Here is a 20,718-nt window from a genome sequence, read left to right on the forward strand (position 1 = left end):
AAGATCTCATCAATTTTGCTGAAATCACCTGGAATATAACCAAGTATGTAATAAGGTTTGATAATGTGCTGTGCTAATGTTAAGTTTCTAACATTTACATTTCTCACCACATATCAAAATGGATATTGCGACTTTAAAAAATGTGTAAAAATAGCATAAGGCATTACTGGAAGGGTTACAAGCTTAAAATGATCAAAGTTCACAAAAAGATTGACAATAACCATATACACTTTTACAAAGTAAAAATGATTAACTAAAAAAAGGAGTGAGAGAGGAGCGTATTTAACATGCTAAACTTTTAAGGGTTGAATGGCCTCAGTGCTAATGCGCTGGTCAGGGGTCAGGGTAAAAGAAACAAGTACATACTCGTTCAGTATAAAAGCAGATGGACTACACAGTAGACAGGTTGATATAAAAGAACATTTATTGTTTCTTCTTACATATAAGCATGTACTTCCTTAACAAAATAATAAAGTTAAATAAAAAATGTCATTCTGTTTTACATTATCTGTAACATGAATTTAACAAAATAAACAAATCCTCCGAGCACATCAAGTAGATCAAACATATAATTGTACTTGACATGCAGTTAAGGTATTTTGTAACAGAAATGCATAAATAATAAAAAAACAACAATAGTTTTATATATTTCATTATGGCTTTATGTTTACTCCTCTATTATTCAGTATAAAAGGTAATGAAAGAGGTAATGAATTGCGGTAAATAACGTAAGAATGGTTTCAGGGCCATGCTTTCAGGCAGAGTCAAGGCATCAACAAAGCAGCTTTTTATATATGATGTCAAGGCTCTGTTATTCATAGGGATGCACCGATACAACATTTCTGTGCCAAATATACCAATATTTAATAGAATGACGTTTTCTGATACTGATTGATACCTTCAGTTTTGCTCTTCATGCCTTGTTTTAAATTATTTTGTCTTGAAATCCTAAAAGTGCAAGCATCCAATTTAAAATAATCATTTTTTCCAGGATATAATTTGGCCTGATTGTATGTTTTTAAACAATCACTTTCTAATTGTGCTTTTATCTGCCAATACAGATATAGACGTTTCATCGGACGCACGTGATACACATCTGGATCCGAACTTTACTTCCGGTTTAGGTTTTTTAATGGTCTGACTAGTTGCTAAACTGATCTCTTGAACAAATGCCTCGTCGAAAATAACAAATGTTTTGGTTTCCTATGTAATCTATGTGTTGTTTTTTATGCTTGTTATATAAATAAACTACGTTTAAAGAACTTTGTTGTTGTTTATTCTTGGCGGCTTTTACCGGAAGTTACGTGCGGACCGCGACAGCCGCTTGTTTATGTTGTTACTGCTGAAACCGTCTATATCTGTGCATCCCTTGCAATAATTTAAAATACACTTTCCCCAAAGAACAATAAACTAAACATATATCTCTAAACCCATCTACACCGCTATGTGCATTCAATAAAACCTGCTAAACCATTTCGTACAGAAATATCTTGTACATGATGCAATCCTTAGCAGCAGAAAGAAAACAATGTTCGAGCAGAGATGAAGTGGATTCATGTTAGATTTTCTCAGAACATAAACAGTCACAAATATCTTTAAGAACAAAAGCACCGATTTTAAATCTGACAATACTTAAAAATCATACTATAGGTCACCAACGTTTTCCAGAAATGCCGCTATGGAATTGCTTGGAATTAATGACACAAGCTTAACAACATCAACCTTCAAATGCTCTACAACATCAACACAATGTTGTTTGCTTGGTGGTTTGACTTGATTTGTCAAGGCGGTTCTGGAGATACTTCAGAACACAAAGCACATAAGGCAGCAATCACTGCATTTCACTTTGTAGCACATAAACACATCGGCTTTCCACACATCGGTTTCCACTTAAGATCACACTACGAGTCACATCAGACGGGCACAATTATTCCACACTGGACTAAAGTTCACCGAGGATAAATTACGACAAATATAAACGAACATATCACTTTTATCGCTTTGCCAAAAAGGCATTTAAGAACGTATATTCTGCATCTAAAGAATCCAAGAAGAGCCATCAACAACATTCACATATAGAAGAAAAAATTATGGTAAAAAACATCGGATTGAGTGTATGGTGATGCAATACACAAGACCACCAAAAATATGAATTAATATGAATAGTGTCAATAGTGCCACCTGCTGGCCAGTTCTGTAAACCTAAAGTTGAGTCGAGGTCACACCACAGTTTCATTTGGTTTCCAAGATGACACTGAAGCTACACTGCCAAAGCAGAGAGGTATTACTAACATTTTGTAAACACTCCTGTGAATCTCCGAGCTCTGGTATTAAGCCCTTTATTTGGCATATGAAAACTGGCCAAGATTTCACATCAGAAAACAATAAAACGTTACCATACAGCTTTAGAAAACATCAAAGATAGTTTCAGTCTTTTGCAGGCATCCTGTGCCTGATCACAATCTTTTGCACTTTGCGAACGGCTGTGTTTCCATCCTTAAAAAAAAAGATTAAATGGAGTTTTAAAGGAATACATTCCAACACTGTAGACAGCTATCTTGTGCTCTCCAGTCTTGAACCTGACGCCATCAGCACCCACACCATTTCATACTCAGTAACATAGATCCAGAAGAAGTCATGATTGTGTCTGTCCCTCATGTAAACAGCAGTTGGTACCAAATTTTGGCAGCTGCGTTGGGTTGACTGAGGGCTGTGGAGCAGCACTGCTGTATTTTTAGGTAAACACTTTTTCAATTCACATGCAAGGTTGAGGAATATGCATGTCTTGAGGGTCTGTGCAAGCAACAAACCAGTTTGCAAAGAGAGTCGTGCAAATCTCGGGTGACGCTGCTACTGACGTTCGGGGACTTGATGTAAAGGACGGTTGTAATGTGGGCCCCTCCATAAGCAAAGGGTTTCACAGCAAAAAAGTTTAAGGCATCAGCTTTGATGGCTGCGATTCTCATCAACAGTCCCCAGTACTGGGAGTCAAAGGCACGAGAGCACAGGGGACGCACCCATCGCCAGCTTCGTTCCTAGGGAGAATCAATCGATCGGTGCTGAAGTTGAAGCAGTCTCATGTGGCTATGACTCGCTCTCAATGGAGATAGTAACAGCCTCACTTTCACCTGGAAAGCAAGAAAGTAAGGTTAATTCTCAGATGCTTTAAAGGTCCACCGTGTAAATTTTGTTGCAGCATCTATTGGCGCGATGGTGAATTGCAACCAACGACTAATGCAGGGTTTACACCAGACGCGGTAGACACGGCAAGCGCGGGTGATTTACATGTTAAGTCAATGCAAAGATGGAATTAGGCATCCTGCGGCGCGGTACATGCCGTAAGCGTGACGCGAATGGCGCGTTCTGTACGAATAAGCGTTGCCACGGGAAACACGCAAGTTGAAAAATCTGAACTTCGACAAATTTCCGCACCGCATTAACCAATCAGGACCTTGCTATAGTAGTGACGTGATTACGGGAAGTGAGCGTAGTGGCGGAGTCTCAGAAGCCCCTCGCATGAAGCGAATTTCCCCGTAAATGTTTCGAATGACTAGAATTTCACGCGCAAATGATGTTCGAGCGTCCAACTATGCACGAATAGCGCGTTTTTGCCGCCTCTACCGTGGCTGGTGGGAATGCACCATTAGTCAATAGCTCACCCCTCCCTTTCAAAATGCATAGCGAAGCTACAGTAGCTGCCACAGGACAAGCATGTCATCGTCTGAGAAAAGGTAGTGACAAAACTACTGTAGGCTACCATGCCGGTACAAAATGGCGACTTCTATCAGGGTTTCCCAATAGCATCCAGCTGCAGCCCCGCAGACTCACCTCCGACTAGACACCAGTGGCTGGACACCAGTGGATAGACAACCTACGTCATTTCCGTTTAGCCGCTAATTTCCTTTTTCGCCGCTGGATGAACAGCAATTTAATTTCATATTTTTACCTCTGGATAGACAGCATATTTATTTTATATTTTCATATCTGGATAGACAGCATATTTATTTTCGATTTTCAACTCTGGATAGACATTTTTTGCAGGCTTAATTGCACACGTCTTTTCCGTATTGTCATTTTACTTTAATGACTTAAAATATATAATATAAAATGTGTGCAAATTGAAATATGATCTTTATCATATCTCTTTACATTAAAAAAATTCTCAATAATATGCTTAATATTATAATTCATGCAAACTGCATTCACAAGAACCACCTTGAAAATATATATTGTTCAGATCATTTCACTATTTTTTTGTGACTTAAATTCAGCCAGATCAATGGAATATAACGTTTTGTCAATACAACAGACTTGTAACTTTACATGTTAATTGACCACCGTTTTTTTTTTATGTAACCACTTCTGTGTTTAAAATATACATAGACATGATCAGACATTTTACCAAACAATGCAAATCAAATTAACACTTCGTGGTTTTGCAATATTTATTGGAAATTACACACATCTTAGTAAAATTAGACAAATCTGACCATCAGAATGAAGATGCAACAGTCAGGCCCGTAAGGTTGTGGGGGAAGTCCCGATTTCAAGAGAAAATAAAACATGAACCGTTCCAAATAAACTATTGCACACTGTGCACACCACACCTCATTCCTGCCCCCTAAAACTGTCTAGCTAGTTTGTGCATTTGAATTCATGACCGATAAATCATCGACAGTTTATTATTTTTTCTTACCGCTGACATGTGCATGGCGCGTCAAATTTGAAAAGTGAATGACGATACGGAAATGACTTCAGCTGTCCATCCACTGGTGTCCAGCCACTGGTGTCTAGCAAGAAGTGAGTCTGCGGGGCTGCAGCTGGATGCCTCTCGGGTTTCCCGCAGAAAATTTGTTAGTTAAGGTGGTAGGGTTGGGCGAGTGGGCGGAGAAGAGGGCGTGGCAATCAAAGGGGCGTGGTGTATTTATTATAAAAATTAAAATATTTAAATAAATAAAATATTTATTTTTAAAACACTCAAATAAAACTTAAGTTTGAAGAAACTATGACAAAAAATGAACACATACTAGATTATTAATGAATTAAATGTTTTTACCTCTAATGGGAATAGCTGCGTGATGAAGTGAAACTAAAGGGTTAATGAACACAAACTAAAGCAAAGATGTTGTAGAACGTCTGGCGAACAATGATAGATAGCGCAAAAATTGTAAAAACTGATTATTTCCCACTATAAGTTACATTATCTTAAAGGAGTGTAACTACTGTAGCATGTATATAATGCACATAAATAAAGTGAGCAACAATCATATCTAATCAACAGGTACGTGAAACCTAGCTAGCAGGTTGCTCAAACAACAAAATCACCAGCTAACTTACTTTAAAATTGCAAAAACTATAGACTAATACAATAACAGGCTTAAATAAACCCAAAACATAAGTCCACTTACAGTTCTCAAGGACGCGCGTTTTATCAGCTGGCTATACTGTAGACATGACGGACCACATCTTTATCTCATTTCGGCCGTGTGGTGCGCGTGCACGCTCGCGGTGTCAAACGCGTCTGCGCTATTCTCCGAGATGTTTTATCAACTGGCTAGTTATCCTCCAGACAGTGACGGTCCGGACCACGTCTTTCTCATTTCGGCCATGTGGCGTGCGTCCCCGCTCGCGGTTTGATGCACGTACGTGCTACTCTCCGAGATGCACTTGACGACCTTTCGTGCAGCAATTTATTTATTTTTTTTGGACGGCCTAGTTAATGCGGTAGGGTTTCCAAGCTTAGGCGGGCCGCCTTAACTGAAATATGCTGCGGGAAACCCTGTTCTATGGTGTATGTAGATAAACGACTCATTCGAAGACATTAAAAACAACATAGTCCGTTTATAAGGTCTTTAAACACCACTGAGAATATAGTCAAGTATATTATATTGCATTTCTGTCAAGAGACCCTACTTAAAGTTACGCAATGCACCTTTAACTTCTATTTGCTATAAAGACATACAGTATGGTAATACGTACCAGATTTTAACACATCAATCTCCTTGTGATCTTCTTCACTGTGGTAATCATTGGCGAGCAGGCGGTTTTGTGATTCGCTCGTAAGGCTGGCTTGCTCTACACATCCATCAACAGCACTAGGGAAGAGAGAAAATATCATTACTGTTATTCTGAATTGATGGAGTTGAAGTTAGTTTTGCACAAACACTGTCCCTATGCAACAAGTGTAAAGGCATCTCACCCTTTATCCAACACCTCAGGCTGAAGACATTCAGTGTGTTGCTGCTCTGGATCAATAGTCACCAGCCGTGTGGGGAAAGAAAAGCCGTCTCCCTGACTATAACAAACAGATTACAACAGATTTGTATAGATTTGTCACAGTTGTTGTCCACCCTGAAGTCTCTATGGTGGTACTCTCATTTCTAAAAACAATGTGTGTTCATCCTTAAAAATAAACCTAATGGATTTAAGGCTCCTCAACAAGCTATGTCATTTGCATGTCAAACTTGTTATGTGCCAAAGTTAACACATAAGTCTTTGTTTAAATGCCTATCAATACGGATGAGCATTACTATAAGTGATAACTGCATGCACCACTAAAAACTTTCAGACTCACCTGGTGAAGATAGGAAGCAGCCAGTACTTTTTCTGGTCTCCAAACACCTGAGCAATGTTCTTACTGAATCCCAGGGAAAATCCATTTTTATCAGGGCCATTTCTGAAGACAGGAGCTCTGAACGCTTCTGAATGTAGAAGAACATCGCAGAAAAATGCATCACCATACATGAAATAACTGAGCACTGGTCACCGAAGCGGTCTTTTACATTTAGCATTAACCTCTTCAGTCCCTGCGTCCACTGCTGATCAACCAATCAAAATAAGACACTGATTTAAACACCTGAAAAATCAGGTCTGAAGGGGTTAATCCAACACAAGTTTAAAGGTCCTGTGTGTAGATTTTAGCGGCATCTAGCGGTGAGATTATGAATTGCAACCAACGGCTAATGGAGCGTTCACACCAGACACGGAAGAGGCGGCAAGGGCAAGTGATTTACATGTTAAGTCAATGCAAAGACGCGAATAGGGATCCTACCTCACGGTAAGCGCTAATGGCGCGAAGCGAATGACACATTAATCAACCATAGCTTGCTCTAGCAGTGACGTGATTACAGGAAGCGAGCGGAGGCAGAAAAACAAAACAAAAATGGAGGACAAACATCATCGCTACACAGGACATCTTTGTACTTTTACAGGAATTAAAAGGATCTTATTTGGAAGAAAGTGAGTGAGGAGGTCAAACAATCTGGTAAGTTTACTCAATTTGAGCTATATAAGCCCCTCCCACGATGGCGAATTTACGTTCAAGCTTCCAACTACGTGCGAATAGCGCGCTTTTGCCTCCTTTTCTGCATCTGGTGTGAAAGCACCATTAGCCGTTGGATGCAATTCACAATCTCACCACTCGATGCCGCTAAAAATCTACACACAGGAACTTGTGTTGCATTAACCCCTTCAGGTGTTTAAATGAGTGTGCTTTATTTTGATCAGTCCATAGCTCACCCCTCCCTTTCGAAACGTATAGAGAAGCTACAGTAGCCGCCACATGACAAACATGTCATCGTCCGAGACCATGTAGCAACAAAACACGTTTGTCCGTGTAGGGCAGCGGTGCCCAAACTCTGTGCTCGAGGGTCGGTGTCCTGCAGAGTTTAGCTCCAACCAGGACCGAGTTTGGGCACCTCTGGTTTAGGGCTACTGTAGAATCATGGCGATGTGGCGACTTACATGTAAGGGGACCCAGGGGTATGCATAAAAAAGCTAATTGAAATTAATGAAAAAAAAACAATACAGTTCATAAGGTAGTATATGCTTCAAGTTTTCTAGTAACAGGTAGGAAAATGAGCCAGAAATTGCTTCAAAGACTGAATAAATGACTTGGTCAACAGGCGGAAATGTAAATTACCAGGTAACCAAAATCGAGGTCTGTCTGAGCATAGCAAGTCCACTATTGTTGCTATGGTAACTATAACAGCATGCTCAGTTCAGGAACAAGCAGAAACGTGAATCTATCTAACTATACATGTTGACAAAAGATACAGAGAGGTAAAAATTATGTGCGTTACCTATGGTGGACCTGTTTTTTCCCACAAGCCACAAGTGGTAAGTGAAGAGCGAAAGTATGCTGATGCAGAACATGGCCGCCACAAAAAAGAGAAACAAGACATGGAATTTGGCGTTCGGCGACTCTGTCGGGTCACTCTGAGAGAAGGGAGAGAGACAAAAATCAACAATGGGCAGGACATGGGCAACGTGTTGCACCGACACGAGCTGACCAGGTCACGGGGGTTAAGACAACAAAAACATTGTTATCGTAACCTATTGCTAACATTGACACGTTTATCGAACACAACACTGTGAGGGATTACCTTTGGACAATTTTCTGCCGATTTCCTCCGGCAAAGCTTAAGTGCAAACAGAGACAGACTGTTAAGACACGCGGAAAGCACAGCGGGAAAGCAGAAGCTTATCAGACACAGAGGCAAGGAGAGATTACAATGTCTTACAAGGGCTGTTTCACATCGCATGCATGGGCGGCACAACACTGCAGTGTTACTGCGACAATGCAGAAAATCAAGTGATTTGCGGTTACACATTGAGTATCCTTTAGCATCCAATGTATTTGTTTGTTAACGTCATTCCAGCATCTATGGCTATATTTATGGTGAGATCTAGTTAATCCATAAACAAGTTGGAAGATGCATCTCCATATAATCTCTATAAACACTAAAAACTTAATAAGCGACAAAATAAACATGTACTGCTTGTCTGTGCAGTGTGAAACAGACCTAGGACAATAACAAAATGGGTGTTTGCCCAACAGAGAGGGACAGAAATGAGGAAAGGAAGAGTAACACTGACGGAAGGAGGTGACTGGAAGCAGGCAGATAGGAAATACGCCAACAATTAACATGAATAGACAAATACGGCCTGCGAGTCATTTAGCGGAGGAAATGCTGACAGGAAACTACATATTTATATTAGGAGATCATGTGTCCATTCAAATGTACCTTTATACTAAATGGCAGTGAACAAGTTTATGTACACGCAAGCTGACATTTAAGACCTTAAATAAATCTACTCACTGTCCAGAACTTTATGAAGTACTGAAGGACGGAGGCTGCTATGAATAAGCAGTAAATAAGTGAGTAGGTCAGGAACAGGATGAAAAACTTGTAGTTGGAGAAACCCACACAGTTATTCACCCTGCGGGAAGATGAATAGAGAAGTGAGCACGATGTTCATCAACCAATCAAAATGTCAGCGTCAATAACTCATATCTCACTCACCACGGACAATGATGATCCATCTTCAGTACACACCTTTTAACAAAGTAATGATGTTTGAGATCTTGAGCATTGCACAAGGCTGCCTTGAATATCATTGAATGATGCATTTTAGCATTTGGGTGATTCTCACGAAATTAGACTAATGAGGTGTCATGAAATATTTTGATAAAAAAAGTAAATGCAAAGTACGAGTATTAAAATAAAAAGCAAAAGTTACAAACATCTATTCATGTACTATTTTGCACATGATTTCAAATGACATTATACAAACCAATTTAGTTTTTTTCCACATTTAAGGGGAAAATTTTCATTATCGCAACGTGTCCATGACTGGATTTGGGTTCTTTGACATGGAAATATTAATAATAAAATATCTAAAAAATAAAAAAACTTGTGCATGTTATACTATAAACATTTACAGTAAAGAAACGTGGTATTTGGTGATCATTGGTAAATGTAGAGACAATAATTAGGAATATAAATGTGTCCAAGAAAAATTTTCTTATCCTCCACAACAATTTTCAATTATTGTTTAAGCCCTCAAGGAACTAACATTTTCAAAAAAAAAAAAAAAAAATGTTGGAAGGGACATAATTGACTGTGACAATCAAGATGGCTACCAGGTAAGCAGTTCTTATTATTTCTTTCTAGATAAAAGTTGAAATTTTGTTTATCATAATACCTAGACAACGTTTAAGTTCTCATTACCGAGACAAATGCATATATTTAATGTAATATGTTGCGGTAATGATAATTTTTGATAATGAAAATCTAAAAAATGTAAATAATTCTATAGGAAATATGTTTTAAATCCTCAAAAAAATAATGGTTATAGTAAGTTCAGACCTTAATCTTATATGTGCAAAAAAAATTGGCTTCAATGGCTTTTTTAAAAAATCTGATGCTGGACACCTTCTAAGTCTGGATTTCGTGAGAATCACCCATATGTGAAGTTGCATAATAATGAATAACAGACTGATGAAGTGATTTTTTAGTGTAATTTATTCATTTAATTAACCGTACTACTCTGTTATATCTAGACAGGTGTTATGGACACTTACATGTCACAAGCAGAACAATGATGACATCTGTCTGGTTTAATCACTTGGCAGCGGTCACAATAACGGATTGCTACAAGACAACAAAGGAAGAAGTCAAGACTTAATAAGAATTGATGAAAACCATAATAAAGGTCTGCACTCTCACAGGACACAATAAGATTTGCTGTAGCACATGGCAAAATTCAATTACAGTTAGAGATGAAAGTGGACAGACAGAAAATCAGGAGCAGGTGGAAACATTTTTTGCAGGTATATCTGTGGAAGAGCATTAGAAGGGTTCTTCATAGACTTTTATGAAGATTTATCAATATATAAAATAAATGTTAAAGGATAATTCCAGTATTTAACACTTTGAGTCTCATTTCTGGTTCGTTTTGGATGAACTACAGTGATGGACACTAACATTTTGACAATGGGTCGTGTCTTGACTTTTTGACTCGTTTAGAAGCGTCTCTTGACTGCTTCAGAATGGAAGTCAAGGGTCATGCACAAACATGTCATTAAAACAACACTTAACGTTCATTTTCAAAACTGTGCTACTCTCCGAGTGGTTCGTGGTGTTCGTTGATGATTAAAAACAAGTAGTGTAGCGAAATACAGTTTCTGTCATGTTTTATTTGGCATTTTGTAAAATTCCATTGACTTCTCTTGGAAGACTCATTGCTCGCTGATATATCACTCCGCGGCCGGAAACGGAAAAGGGGTCTGTTTACATGTGGTGGTTGTAGTTTTTTCGCTCGGTTTCTCTCAGAAGGCTAGCGTGAGCAGAGCAAAGGTGCCCTCGGAGTAGCGAAATAAACAAATATCTAATTTTTCAAAAATCCTTACATGTAAAATGGATTATGAAAGGTGAATTCTGGAGGACCCGTTTGATTTTGAAAGTGGTTGTCGCCATCAAGTGGTCGGGAGTGTGCTAACGCTAAAGACTCAACTATAGAGTGGAAGTTTATATGCGGTTGTGAGGTATCTGAAAAAATAGATCCATTATAGCAAATAACAGGTATTGAAATCATACATTGCGCCGATATATTTGTTTTTAATCATCAACGAACACCACGAACCACTCGAGTAGCACAGTTTTGAAAATGAATGCAAAGTGTTGTTTTAATGACAAAATTTCAGTGTTCATCACTGTAGTTCATCCAAAACAAACCAGAAATGAGACTCCAAGTGTTAAATACCGGAATTATCCTTTAATTCGCATAAATCAATAGAGGCAACACCATAACGGCACATTTACACGGGGTGAAAGCGTGGCCAACAGCCAATCACAGTGGCCGCAACACATGCTCCGGTCTTGCTTAAACGTAATTGGTTGGCTCGCAATAGGTTATTTGCATAAGGCAATCTGATTGGCTTACACACGCGTTGGCGCTTAAAAAGTTAAGAAATGTTCAACTTCTGCCGTGAGCAACAGCAGTGAGCCAACGTTGATGGATCCACAATTCAGTTCGGCAAAGCATGACGTCACCCATTAAAAGTAAATGAGAAGCGTTAACGCTTTCGCCCTGTGTGAATGTACCATAAGTGATGGTGCTGATCTTAGCTATCTATTAAGTACTTTTATGAGTCTATAAATAGCCTATTCGTGCAGATATACTGAAGTTAATCAGGGTGAACAACTGTTTCCAATTTATAACTTCTCGGTCAACAAAAAGACTAAATCAGTGTCTGCCAATGTCTGGTAGTTAAGCAGATGAAGGAAGGATTGTGGGTAATATTTGCAGATATTTGAGTCTCTGACCTCCAGCTCCCGTGCGGGTGTAAAGGGGCAGACCGCTGGCTACCCTCCTCAAGATGTCCTGCTGGGTCTCTGGACGATGCTCCTTTTCATACTGCTCCTTCTCAGCTTTGGGTAGACAGAACTAAGACAAAGATATTACATATAACCGGATTGAGCACTGCTATTACTATGAATAAGCAACACTTTGGTGGACGCTATATATGCTTGCCAACCTGTGCGCATGCAGTAGCTAAAATGATCTCGATAAAAGGTGTTCGAGCTTAAAAACAAAAGTTACGGCACAGTTTATGTCAGGTTTAATTGTTGGTCATAGATCTGTTGTATTATACATTATTATATTACAGAAGGATCTGTCTTTCCCCATTTGCATGACTGAAATAACTGTCTGGAGGCATTGCAAACATAACAGTTTTCTGTACCTCTTTGGAAGGGTTGGCTGGTCTTGTAAAGATGGTTTTCCAGTAAGACCACACAAACATGATGAACGACAAGTGAAAGACAACAAGGTAGATGACTGCAAATAAAAGAGATAGTACAGTTAATACCAAAAGCCAGCAGAGAAGCCAGACAATGTATAAATCAGTCTGTGTTTGTGATTACTAATGCAGCCTCTCTGGACCAGACATACTGCGGTCAGCACAAACACAACTGCAATAAAGTTTGGGTGAAAAAAGTTTACTCACTTTTTTCCCCAGTGTCGACAATAGTAACTAAACAGAAAGAGAAACATAAATTATAGTGTGACATATGAAGGCATATCCATTCAGACACGTACAGAGGAGTGACTCACAAGGCAACTGAATAGATTATGGCTTTATTTACATAGTTATGCTAGCAATTTTAAAGCCACTTAATTATATTATTTCTCAATTTTCAATAGTGGTAAACAGGGTGAAAACCTGTACAGGACAAGAAACCCAATTCATTGGTTGAAAAAACACAATACACCGTTCCTCTTGTTGCAGGTGGCTATTTGTAAACACTGCATTTGCATACCGAACAGGAATCAGCTGTAACTAAACAACGTAAGTTAGTCAGCAGTGTCCACTTATTTTTAGTCAGGACTTAGCGTATAATATATGCTCGAAAATGACACCAAAACCATTCGCCTTGTTATGTTTATTAGTTTGTTTTCAGTAGAAAACCAATAAGCTAATTAGCCTGCTCATGTAAACAAATCCTTCATTGGCGTTCCACACCAATGACTTCCGGCCGGCACGTGCCGCCCGGTTAGGGATAATAAAGAGCACTTACGTAGACATAGCTCCACCACGTAAGCGTAATATGACCAGCACACAACTAAGGCAATAAATATCACCGGTATCCACGCCAGACCCCTCTGGCAGCATCTCAGTACATGTGTAGGCGCCATCTTTCTTCTTCCTTGACTACAAAAGACGGGAAAGGAGGGATGAGATCGGTCCACCCGTGCCCCGCCTTTGCGCTGCCGCCCATTTGCTGTCCTAACAGATAGGAACTTATGAATATTGATGAAGTTGTGTGACGTTCACCCAGTTTGACGTTCTGATTTGCTGAAAAGCAGACGGTGCCAACTAGGCGCCATTCTATTTGCGAATGAAGAAGTGGCAGCTTATGAATATTAATTAGGTTTAAGTAAACGTTATCGAGCAAAGTCTGTAAAACTACATTAAATAGGATTTTGTTATTGTAGGACTAATAATTGAGCAACCCTGTAATTTAAACAACTATATAGATGGGGGTTGGAAAAGATTGGGTTCCTGTGGATCAAATTGGTAGAGCATGGGTTTGATGATAAATAAAATAGATTAAATGCATCGAAAATCACACTGGATCAAAGGATTTTGCCAAACACATAAACGCAAAACAAACTTTTGTTACTTTGATATAGTTGAAAGTGAAAGGGACACTTATTAAAAGCATCTTTTTTTAAACTAGATAGAAAAGTTTGTCTGAACAAACTTTATGTTGGCTTGAGAAAGCCTAGTCTGAGAGTAGAGTTTGACAACTTAGCATGAAGCTAACATTATTTAACATTAAGCATGAAGCTAACATGAAGTTAAAATGATTAAGCATGAAGCTAGCATGATTTAACATGATTGCAGCATGAAGTTAACATGATTTAGCATGAAGCTAGCATGATTTAACATGAAGCAAACATGATTTAACATGAAGCAAACATGATTTAACATGAAGCAAATATGATTTAACATGAAACTAACATGATTGCTAAAATTATTTAACATGATGCTAACATGACTTAACACAATGCTAGCAGGATTAAGCATAAAGCTAACATGACTTAGCATGAAGCTAACATGGTTTAACATAAAGCTAGCATGAATGTACCTGAAGCTAACATGATTTAACATGAAGCTAACATGATTTAGCACGAAGCTAACATGATGTTAACATGATTTAACATGAAGTTAGCATGAAGCTAACATGATTTAACATAAAGCTAACATGACTTAACATAAAGTTAGATTGATTTAGCATGAAGTTAACGTGATTTAACATTAAGTTAGCGTGATTTAACATGAAGCTAACATGACTTAGCACAATGCTAGCAGGATTTAACATGAAGCCAACATGACTTAGCATGAAGCTAACATTATTTAACATGAAGCTAGCATGATCACACCTTGTCAGATCAGACCGAATTTTGTCTCAGAAAAAAAAAATAATAATAATAATTAAAAGTTTAAGTGCAACAACTGTATGTAGGCTTTACTCAAAGCCAACATAATAAAATAAACACTTATGCTAAGGGTTGGGTAAAATAAAAGTGACGCATGTAACATGGTCGCTGTCTTTCTTTAATAACAAACACGTCTGTCGAAAAATATTTGTTTTCACAAAGTTTGCCTAAGTATAGAAACTTCAGCATGATTTGGTAATGAGAACATACGGAAACAAAATGGCGTATACAAATGTAACATTCTTATACAAGTGGCATCTATTTGGTACAATTTAGCAGTGAACAAATGACAATTTTACGTGATAACATTTACAATCACAGAATATGGAGTTGAAAATAAAGCCACAAACACACAGGTAAACTCAGTTCATAAGCATCTTCAATATCAAGGGCATCTACATTGAAATCTGTGCAGGTCAACAACACACGCTGCGTTAGATCTTATACATCTCATCTGACACTGGTCCAGTCAGTTACATCTTAATACAATCTTAACCAGAGTCAATGGTAAACAAAAATAGAGACACAGCACAGTCACAAGGGTAAAAGGAAACGCAAACAGAACAATCCTAAATATCCTTTTAATGGCATCAAACAGAGAAAATATATATATACAGACACATACATATACAGTATATATATATAAAAATAAAGATCTTAGACATACGTCATCTTTACCTCGTGACATTTCCCTTTACCCCATACCAACATGCTGTTTTATCTCTTTCCCCTCTTGTTACCCGCTGGGGGCTTTTTGAGCTGTAACATGGGTGCTCCTGTCCCAAAGCCTGGAGTCTGTGTGTTGGAGACCCCAAAGGTGAGCCCAGCCGATGCGTTGATGCCTGGATTACTGAAGTTAAAGCCTGAGGTGTTAGACGTTCCAAATCCTGACAAAGAAAGAAAAATGTAAATGCTGATGGTAAAAACATTATCTTAGTTTTTGGCTGTAACACACAAGCATTACTAAGCATTTAGTAATATCATGCCAAAGCTGTTAACATCTCACAAACAAGCAAATGACACTCAAACACGTTTAGTGATTCTGTCCATGTCATTAAAAAGTCATGACAGCTTTACACAAGAAAAGCTGATATTTAAAATAGTCGAGTAGTTAGTTATGGTTAGTATCGATGAATATGGGGAAAACAGAGGAGGGTGCTAAAGAACACACCTGCGCTCAGGCTCCCTCCAGATGGCTTGCTAGAGGAAAACCCGAACGACAAACCTCCTGTTGCCAGACCCCCAAACCCAGGGCCGCTACCAAATGCTGCCGAGAGACAGAAGGGCCATTTAGGTCCTGTGACTAGTACATGTACACCAGAGTCAATGGCCCTGTCCCAAATGGCGCACTTAATGTGGACTTGTGGATCTCAGGTTTGTGTGTATCTTATAAGTTTACAAGATGATAGGGTGGTGTTTCTCAACCGGGGGGCTGGGGGCCAAAGCAGATTTTCAAGGGGCCTCAAATTATTCAAAACAAGTCAAAACAAGCATTAAAATAAGCTAAAACAAGCAACCAGCAAAATTTTTCTTTTTTTGGCCATTTTAGAAGTGAATATGTCATTCCAAACTCTAGTTCATTTGGAAAAAAATTGAAAGAGTGAAGTGAAAAAGGTTGAGAACCACTGTCATAGTGTCCCATTTGTCATTTTAGGTTTCAAAAGGGTGCTAAGGGCCCCGCCTTTTGGTCGATATGCATCATTGTTGTGCACTTCTTCTATCTAGTAAAACAGTGAGAGTTTAGGGTGCCATTTGGGACAGGGGCAATCTCTTTTGTACATGGCAGGGGAATGACGGTAGTAATGATGAGTTACATTTACATATTAGAAAACAAAGAAAAAATTGTGGATTTGAAGAAGGGATAATTACTACTACAAAATAAAGTTTTTTATTTTTCAAAATTAAGAATAAATGATCCAAAAAAGGAAGAGGAGAGGTATATTATAGGATGTACCTCCAAGGCTGGATGAGCCCATGCTACTGCCAATACCCGATGAAAAGGAAGTGCCAAAACTGGCCCCTAAGCCAGGCGCTTGTGCTCCTGGGATAGAGAGAAAGAGCAGAGGAACTTACTCTCATGCACAATGTACTGTAGCTCACAATGTTCCTATCCCATATATTAGATGCAAACTTAATGGTTGATAAAACACAGGCTAATGAGAAGCTCATTCTCATAATGCATTTTTAAACGCAGCTCTTATTGACTATTGAATAAGGGATGAATGAGTGTTTTGCATCATATCAAGTGTCTTATAACATATATAATTTAAAGATATAATATATACTATCATAAGGATATTCATTAAAGGATTACTCCACTTTCTTTAAAAAAATCCAGATAATTTACTCACCATCATGTCGTCCAAAATGTTGATGTCTTTCTTTGTTCAGTCCAGAAGAAATTCAGTTTTTTGATGAAAACATTCCAGGATTTTTCTCACTTCAATGGACTTTAATGGACCCCAACAGTTTCCAGTTCAAATGCAGTTCAAAACTGCAGCCTCAACTCAGATTCAAATGGCTCCAAACCATCCCAAACGAAGCATAAGAGTCTTATCTAGGAAAACTTTTCGTCTTTTACCAGCCGTGTCACGCCCCAGCGAGACCTTATATAATTGCATAAGCACGTCAAAATGTCACGCGTCACATATGTGAAATGCACATTTGCGGACCATTTTAAACAATAAACTGACACAAAGATATTTATATTAGTAACAATCCACATACAACAACGTCGGTATGGTCCTCTTTCTCCACACTTGTAAACACTGGGACGGTATTTTTGCATACGTCATGCGTGACCTTTTGACGTGATACGTGAGGTCGCACTGGCGCATCACACGGCTGGTGCAAGACGAGAAGTTGTGGTTTAAAAGTACATATTTTATTTTCTTGCCAAAAATGACAACAGTTTTGCTAGATAAGACCCTTATGCCTCGTTTGGGATCGTTTAGAGCCCTTTGAATCTGCGTTGAAACTGCAATTTCAAACCGCATCCAAACTGCAAACCGCCGGGGTTCAACAGTCCATTAAATTGAGAAAATCCTGGAATGTTTTTCTCAAAAAAAAAAAATTCTTCTCGATTGAACAAAGAAAGACATCAACATTTTGGACGACATGGGGGTGAGCAAACCATCGGGATTTTATTTCAAGAAAATGGAGTAATAATTCTTTAAGATAAAATATAAGGAGCAAATGTAATAAAATATGCACTAAAATTTTTGCCTACTTTCTGTTTTAACTCATCTCGCCATACTAATATCCTACTAGTTTTTTTTAGTCATAAAAGGAAAAAGTTGCTTTTTAAAATGTTGCTGAAACTATATATTGACCTGCTAATCCTTAATGCATAAAGCGTGCTCGTGTCTTGTTTCCTTTTAGCTGTTTAAAATTTTATTTAAATTTGATTGTTATTAACAGAGATGATATATTAAAAATAAATCAGGATCTCAAATGGATCCTTTAATCCAATTAATTGAAAATCTGAATTATCAGTCAAAAAGAAACAAAGACAAGGGCTTTTCTTTAAAAAACTGATTTATTGTCAATGTAAAGCAATTCAAATGACATTAAACATGACAAACATTTGGAAAAAAACGATTCCTAGTAGTAATGGCATTAAACACGGTTCAAAACGATTTAAGATTGAAGCCAACCTGTGCCAAAAAATCACTTCAAACAATGATTAAAATAAAAGCTGTATCTATATCAAAGGCACACGATTATATATGCATAACAAGCATCATCTGAACATAAAATGTTTTAATTATAAGTTAGATTTCAGAATTGACTTACAACTTAAATACTAAGCCCCCTATGTGTTCCAAGGAATGGAAATGTAAAAATCAGACGTGTCTATATTAACAGACATTCTGCGTAAGAGCTTTGTACCAACACACAGAAGCCACACATTTCTAAAAGCATGACATGCAATAAAACCATTCGTTTAAATAGTAGTTGATTAAAGGCAAAGCAAATATTAGATATTTGCAATGGTCTACTACACTGTTCTGTAATGTCCCATACTAACTAGATAAGTGATTGTGTGGCTGTTTTTTAATGCATACATCTGTGAGGTATTACAGCCATCATAAAGACCTTAACTGAAAGGGAAAGTTTTTTTATATTATGCAATATGCAAACAGCCATAGCAGAAAAAGATCAATTCAAGCATGAATTAGCAGCTTTGAGCCACCAAAAAGCTAAAAATCACAAACACTGCATTCACATTTGTATAGTAAAGTAGTTTGAGTAGTAAACTAAAGTTTGGCACAATCCTTCACAATGGACCCACAACAGTCCGTTAAAGCAGCATGTGTACTCAAACTAAAGACTGAAACACTGTAGCCCTTGAAAAATAAAATATCCTAATAACTGATGTGTACAAATTCATTTTTAGCAGACTATACTGCAGTGTAGCAATGGTAATGCCAGGAATTATTTCTCCCAACTAGCAAGTGTATGTGTATATATATATTCTGTGCAACTAAATAAGCCATGCTATTGGTTTAGCGCACTACATATTTACAGTTTATTTAATATGCAAAAGCACCCACAACAGCCCAGACTTTCTTAGGCACGACGGCACAATCCATTCCTAAAAATATTGTAGTAGTACTGTAAAAAAGATAAATACTGGAAATCAACGAGATGCCAAATGAACGCAGAACAGTCATAAAATTCGTAATTTTGGCTAATAGTCAAATCACACCATCAAAGCCCTTTTAAAATCAACTTTCATCTATTGCATCACAAAAAAATCAACAATACGTGAGGATTCATGTGTGTAGACCGAGAACTAGTACGATTGAGAAAACTAACACCATTTCCCACACCTCCGACCTGCTGCCATCGCCTGCTCATCTCCATGGAAACCACAAATGCAACCATGGTTACCGACGGATGGAGGATGTTACCAAAGAAAAGGTATAGAGTCACAAATAGTCTCACATTCTCCGAGATATGCTTAATGTGAGACAATAAATGACCATAACGAGTACAGCCTTCAAGTCAGCAGCTTACACGCTTCCTATATAAATACATTAGCGTATGCAAACCCAACTGTCAATCAAAACCCCAAAAAGGAAGAAAAAGTAAAGCAGCCAGCCATTGACAAGCCTGTTGTACGCTGAAGATCTGGATAAACGTATGATAAAAGTACACAAACTGACAGCAGTTGAGATGTGAAGGATCCAAGGTGAAAAGCATAATGGCACTGTCAAACCAGCGATTATGGCGGTTCGCAACAAGCAGTAAGGTAACTAGTATATGCATCGCATCAAATGAAATACCCGCTAGCAGCCACTGAATATATGGAAAACTGAACTTCCTGTCCTGAGGCATGACATTGTCCCCAAGCATACCTGAGGCACGTTCATCCCTAACAGAATAACTTTCGGTTTATCTCCACCTACAGTTAAGACAACATATTGCTCAGAAAGCCTCAGCAAAATTTTTAGAAGTTATAAATGTTAATTGGCACTTTAAAAAACACCAAATGTTTGGCTGACTGCGTGTATAAGACAAGTGAACACGGTTTAGTTTGTGTGTGCATCACGATCTTAGTGAATGAAGTATATTGAAGTGTATGGCTACTTTAATTAGTGACCGCTACATTAGTGCTGTTGTTATATCAGAGCCAGAGATCCAACCCTACGTTCAGCATTAAAACTTGTAATTTATGTACAAGCCGATCAAAAGGGTGGCCCCTCCCAACAGATCACTTCAATCAAGACCCATGTAATGAAAACCTTGACCTGAAATGTGCCAAACATATCCGGCCAATAACAGCATTATAAGAAGTTTTTCTGGGTGTGACAGTCAGCAAATACGGTAGTTGGCACATGTAGTCACATAACCGAAATGTTAGAGAACCCTGTTGCTCCTTATCTCCATAAGAGACGAAGTTTAAGAAATCAAAAGAACCGA

General features: G+C 38.2%; 2 protein-coding genes across 10 annotated transcripts in view; both read right to left on the reverse strand.

Moving 5' to 3' along the window:
* Positions 1–406: 406 nt before the first annotated feature.
* Positions 407–14,225, reverse strand: zdhhc20b (zDHHC palmitoyltransferase 20b). 2 transcript variants are annotated; one of them, XM_055183062.2, is made up of 13 exons: positions 13,365–14,225; positions 12,794–12,820; positions 12,530–12,624; positions 12,111–12,231; positions 10,367–10,436; positions 9,306–9,338; positions 9,102–9,222; positions 8,385–8,420; positions 8,082–8,217; positions 6,575–6,701; positions 6,200–6,295; positions 5,980–6,095; positions 407–3,128 (listed from the first exon to the last, which is right to left on the reverse strand). In XM_055183062.2, the coding sequence occupies exons 1-13, from the start codon at positions 13,480–13,482 to the stop codon at positions 3,085–3,087; spliced, it is 1,140 nt and encodes a 379-aa protein (XP_055039037.2). In that variant the 5' UTR covers positions 13,483–14,225; the 3' UTR covers positions 407–3,084. The 2 variants fall into 2 exon arrangements, with proteins under 2 accessions (XP_055039037.2, XP_055039038.2); XM_055183063.2 differs by lacking the exon at positions 8,385–8,420 and having other exon boundaries at positions 13,365–14,220.
* Positions 14,226–14,890: 665 nt separating this feature from the next.
* Positions 14,891–20,718, reverse strand: part of nup58 (nucleoporin 58) — a 51,069-nt gene continuing 45,241 nt past the window's right edge. For 5 of the 8 annotated variants that reach the window (XM_055183056.2, XM_055183054.2, XM_055183052.2 and 2 more), the window contains 3 exons: positions 16,745–16,831; positions 15,962–16,057; positions 14,891–15,677 (listed from right to left, as the gene is read on the reverse strand). In XM_055183056.2, the coding sequence (XP_055039031.2) occupies positions 15,508–15,677; positions 15,962–16,057; positions 16,745–16,831 (353 nt within the window). In that variant the 3' untranslated portion in view covers positions 14,891–15,507. The remainder of the gene's footprint in view (positions 15,678–15,961; positions 16,058–16,744; positions 16,832–20,718) is intronic. The other 3 variants (XM_055183057.2, XM_055183058.2, XM_055183060.2) reach the window with 2 other exon arrangements.

Source organism: Misgurnus anguillicaudatus, chromosome 25 (assembly GCF_027580225.2).
Source record: "Misgurnus anguillicaudatus chromosome 25, ASM2758022v2, whole genome shotgun sequence".
Lineage (NCBI taxonomy): Eukaryota > Metazoa > Chordata > Actinopteri > Cypriniformes > Cobitidae > Misgurnus > Misgurnus anguillicaudatus.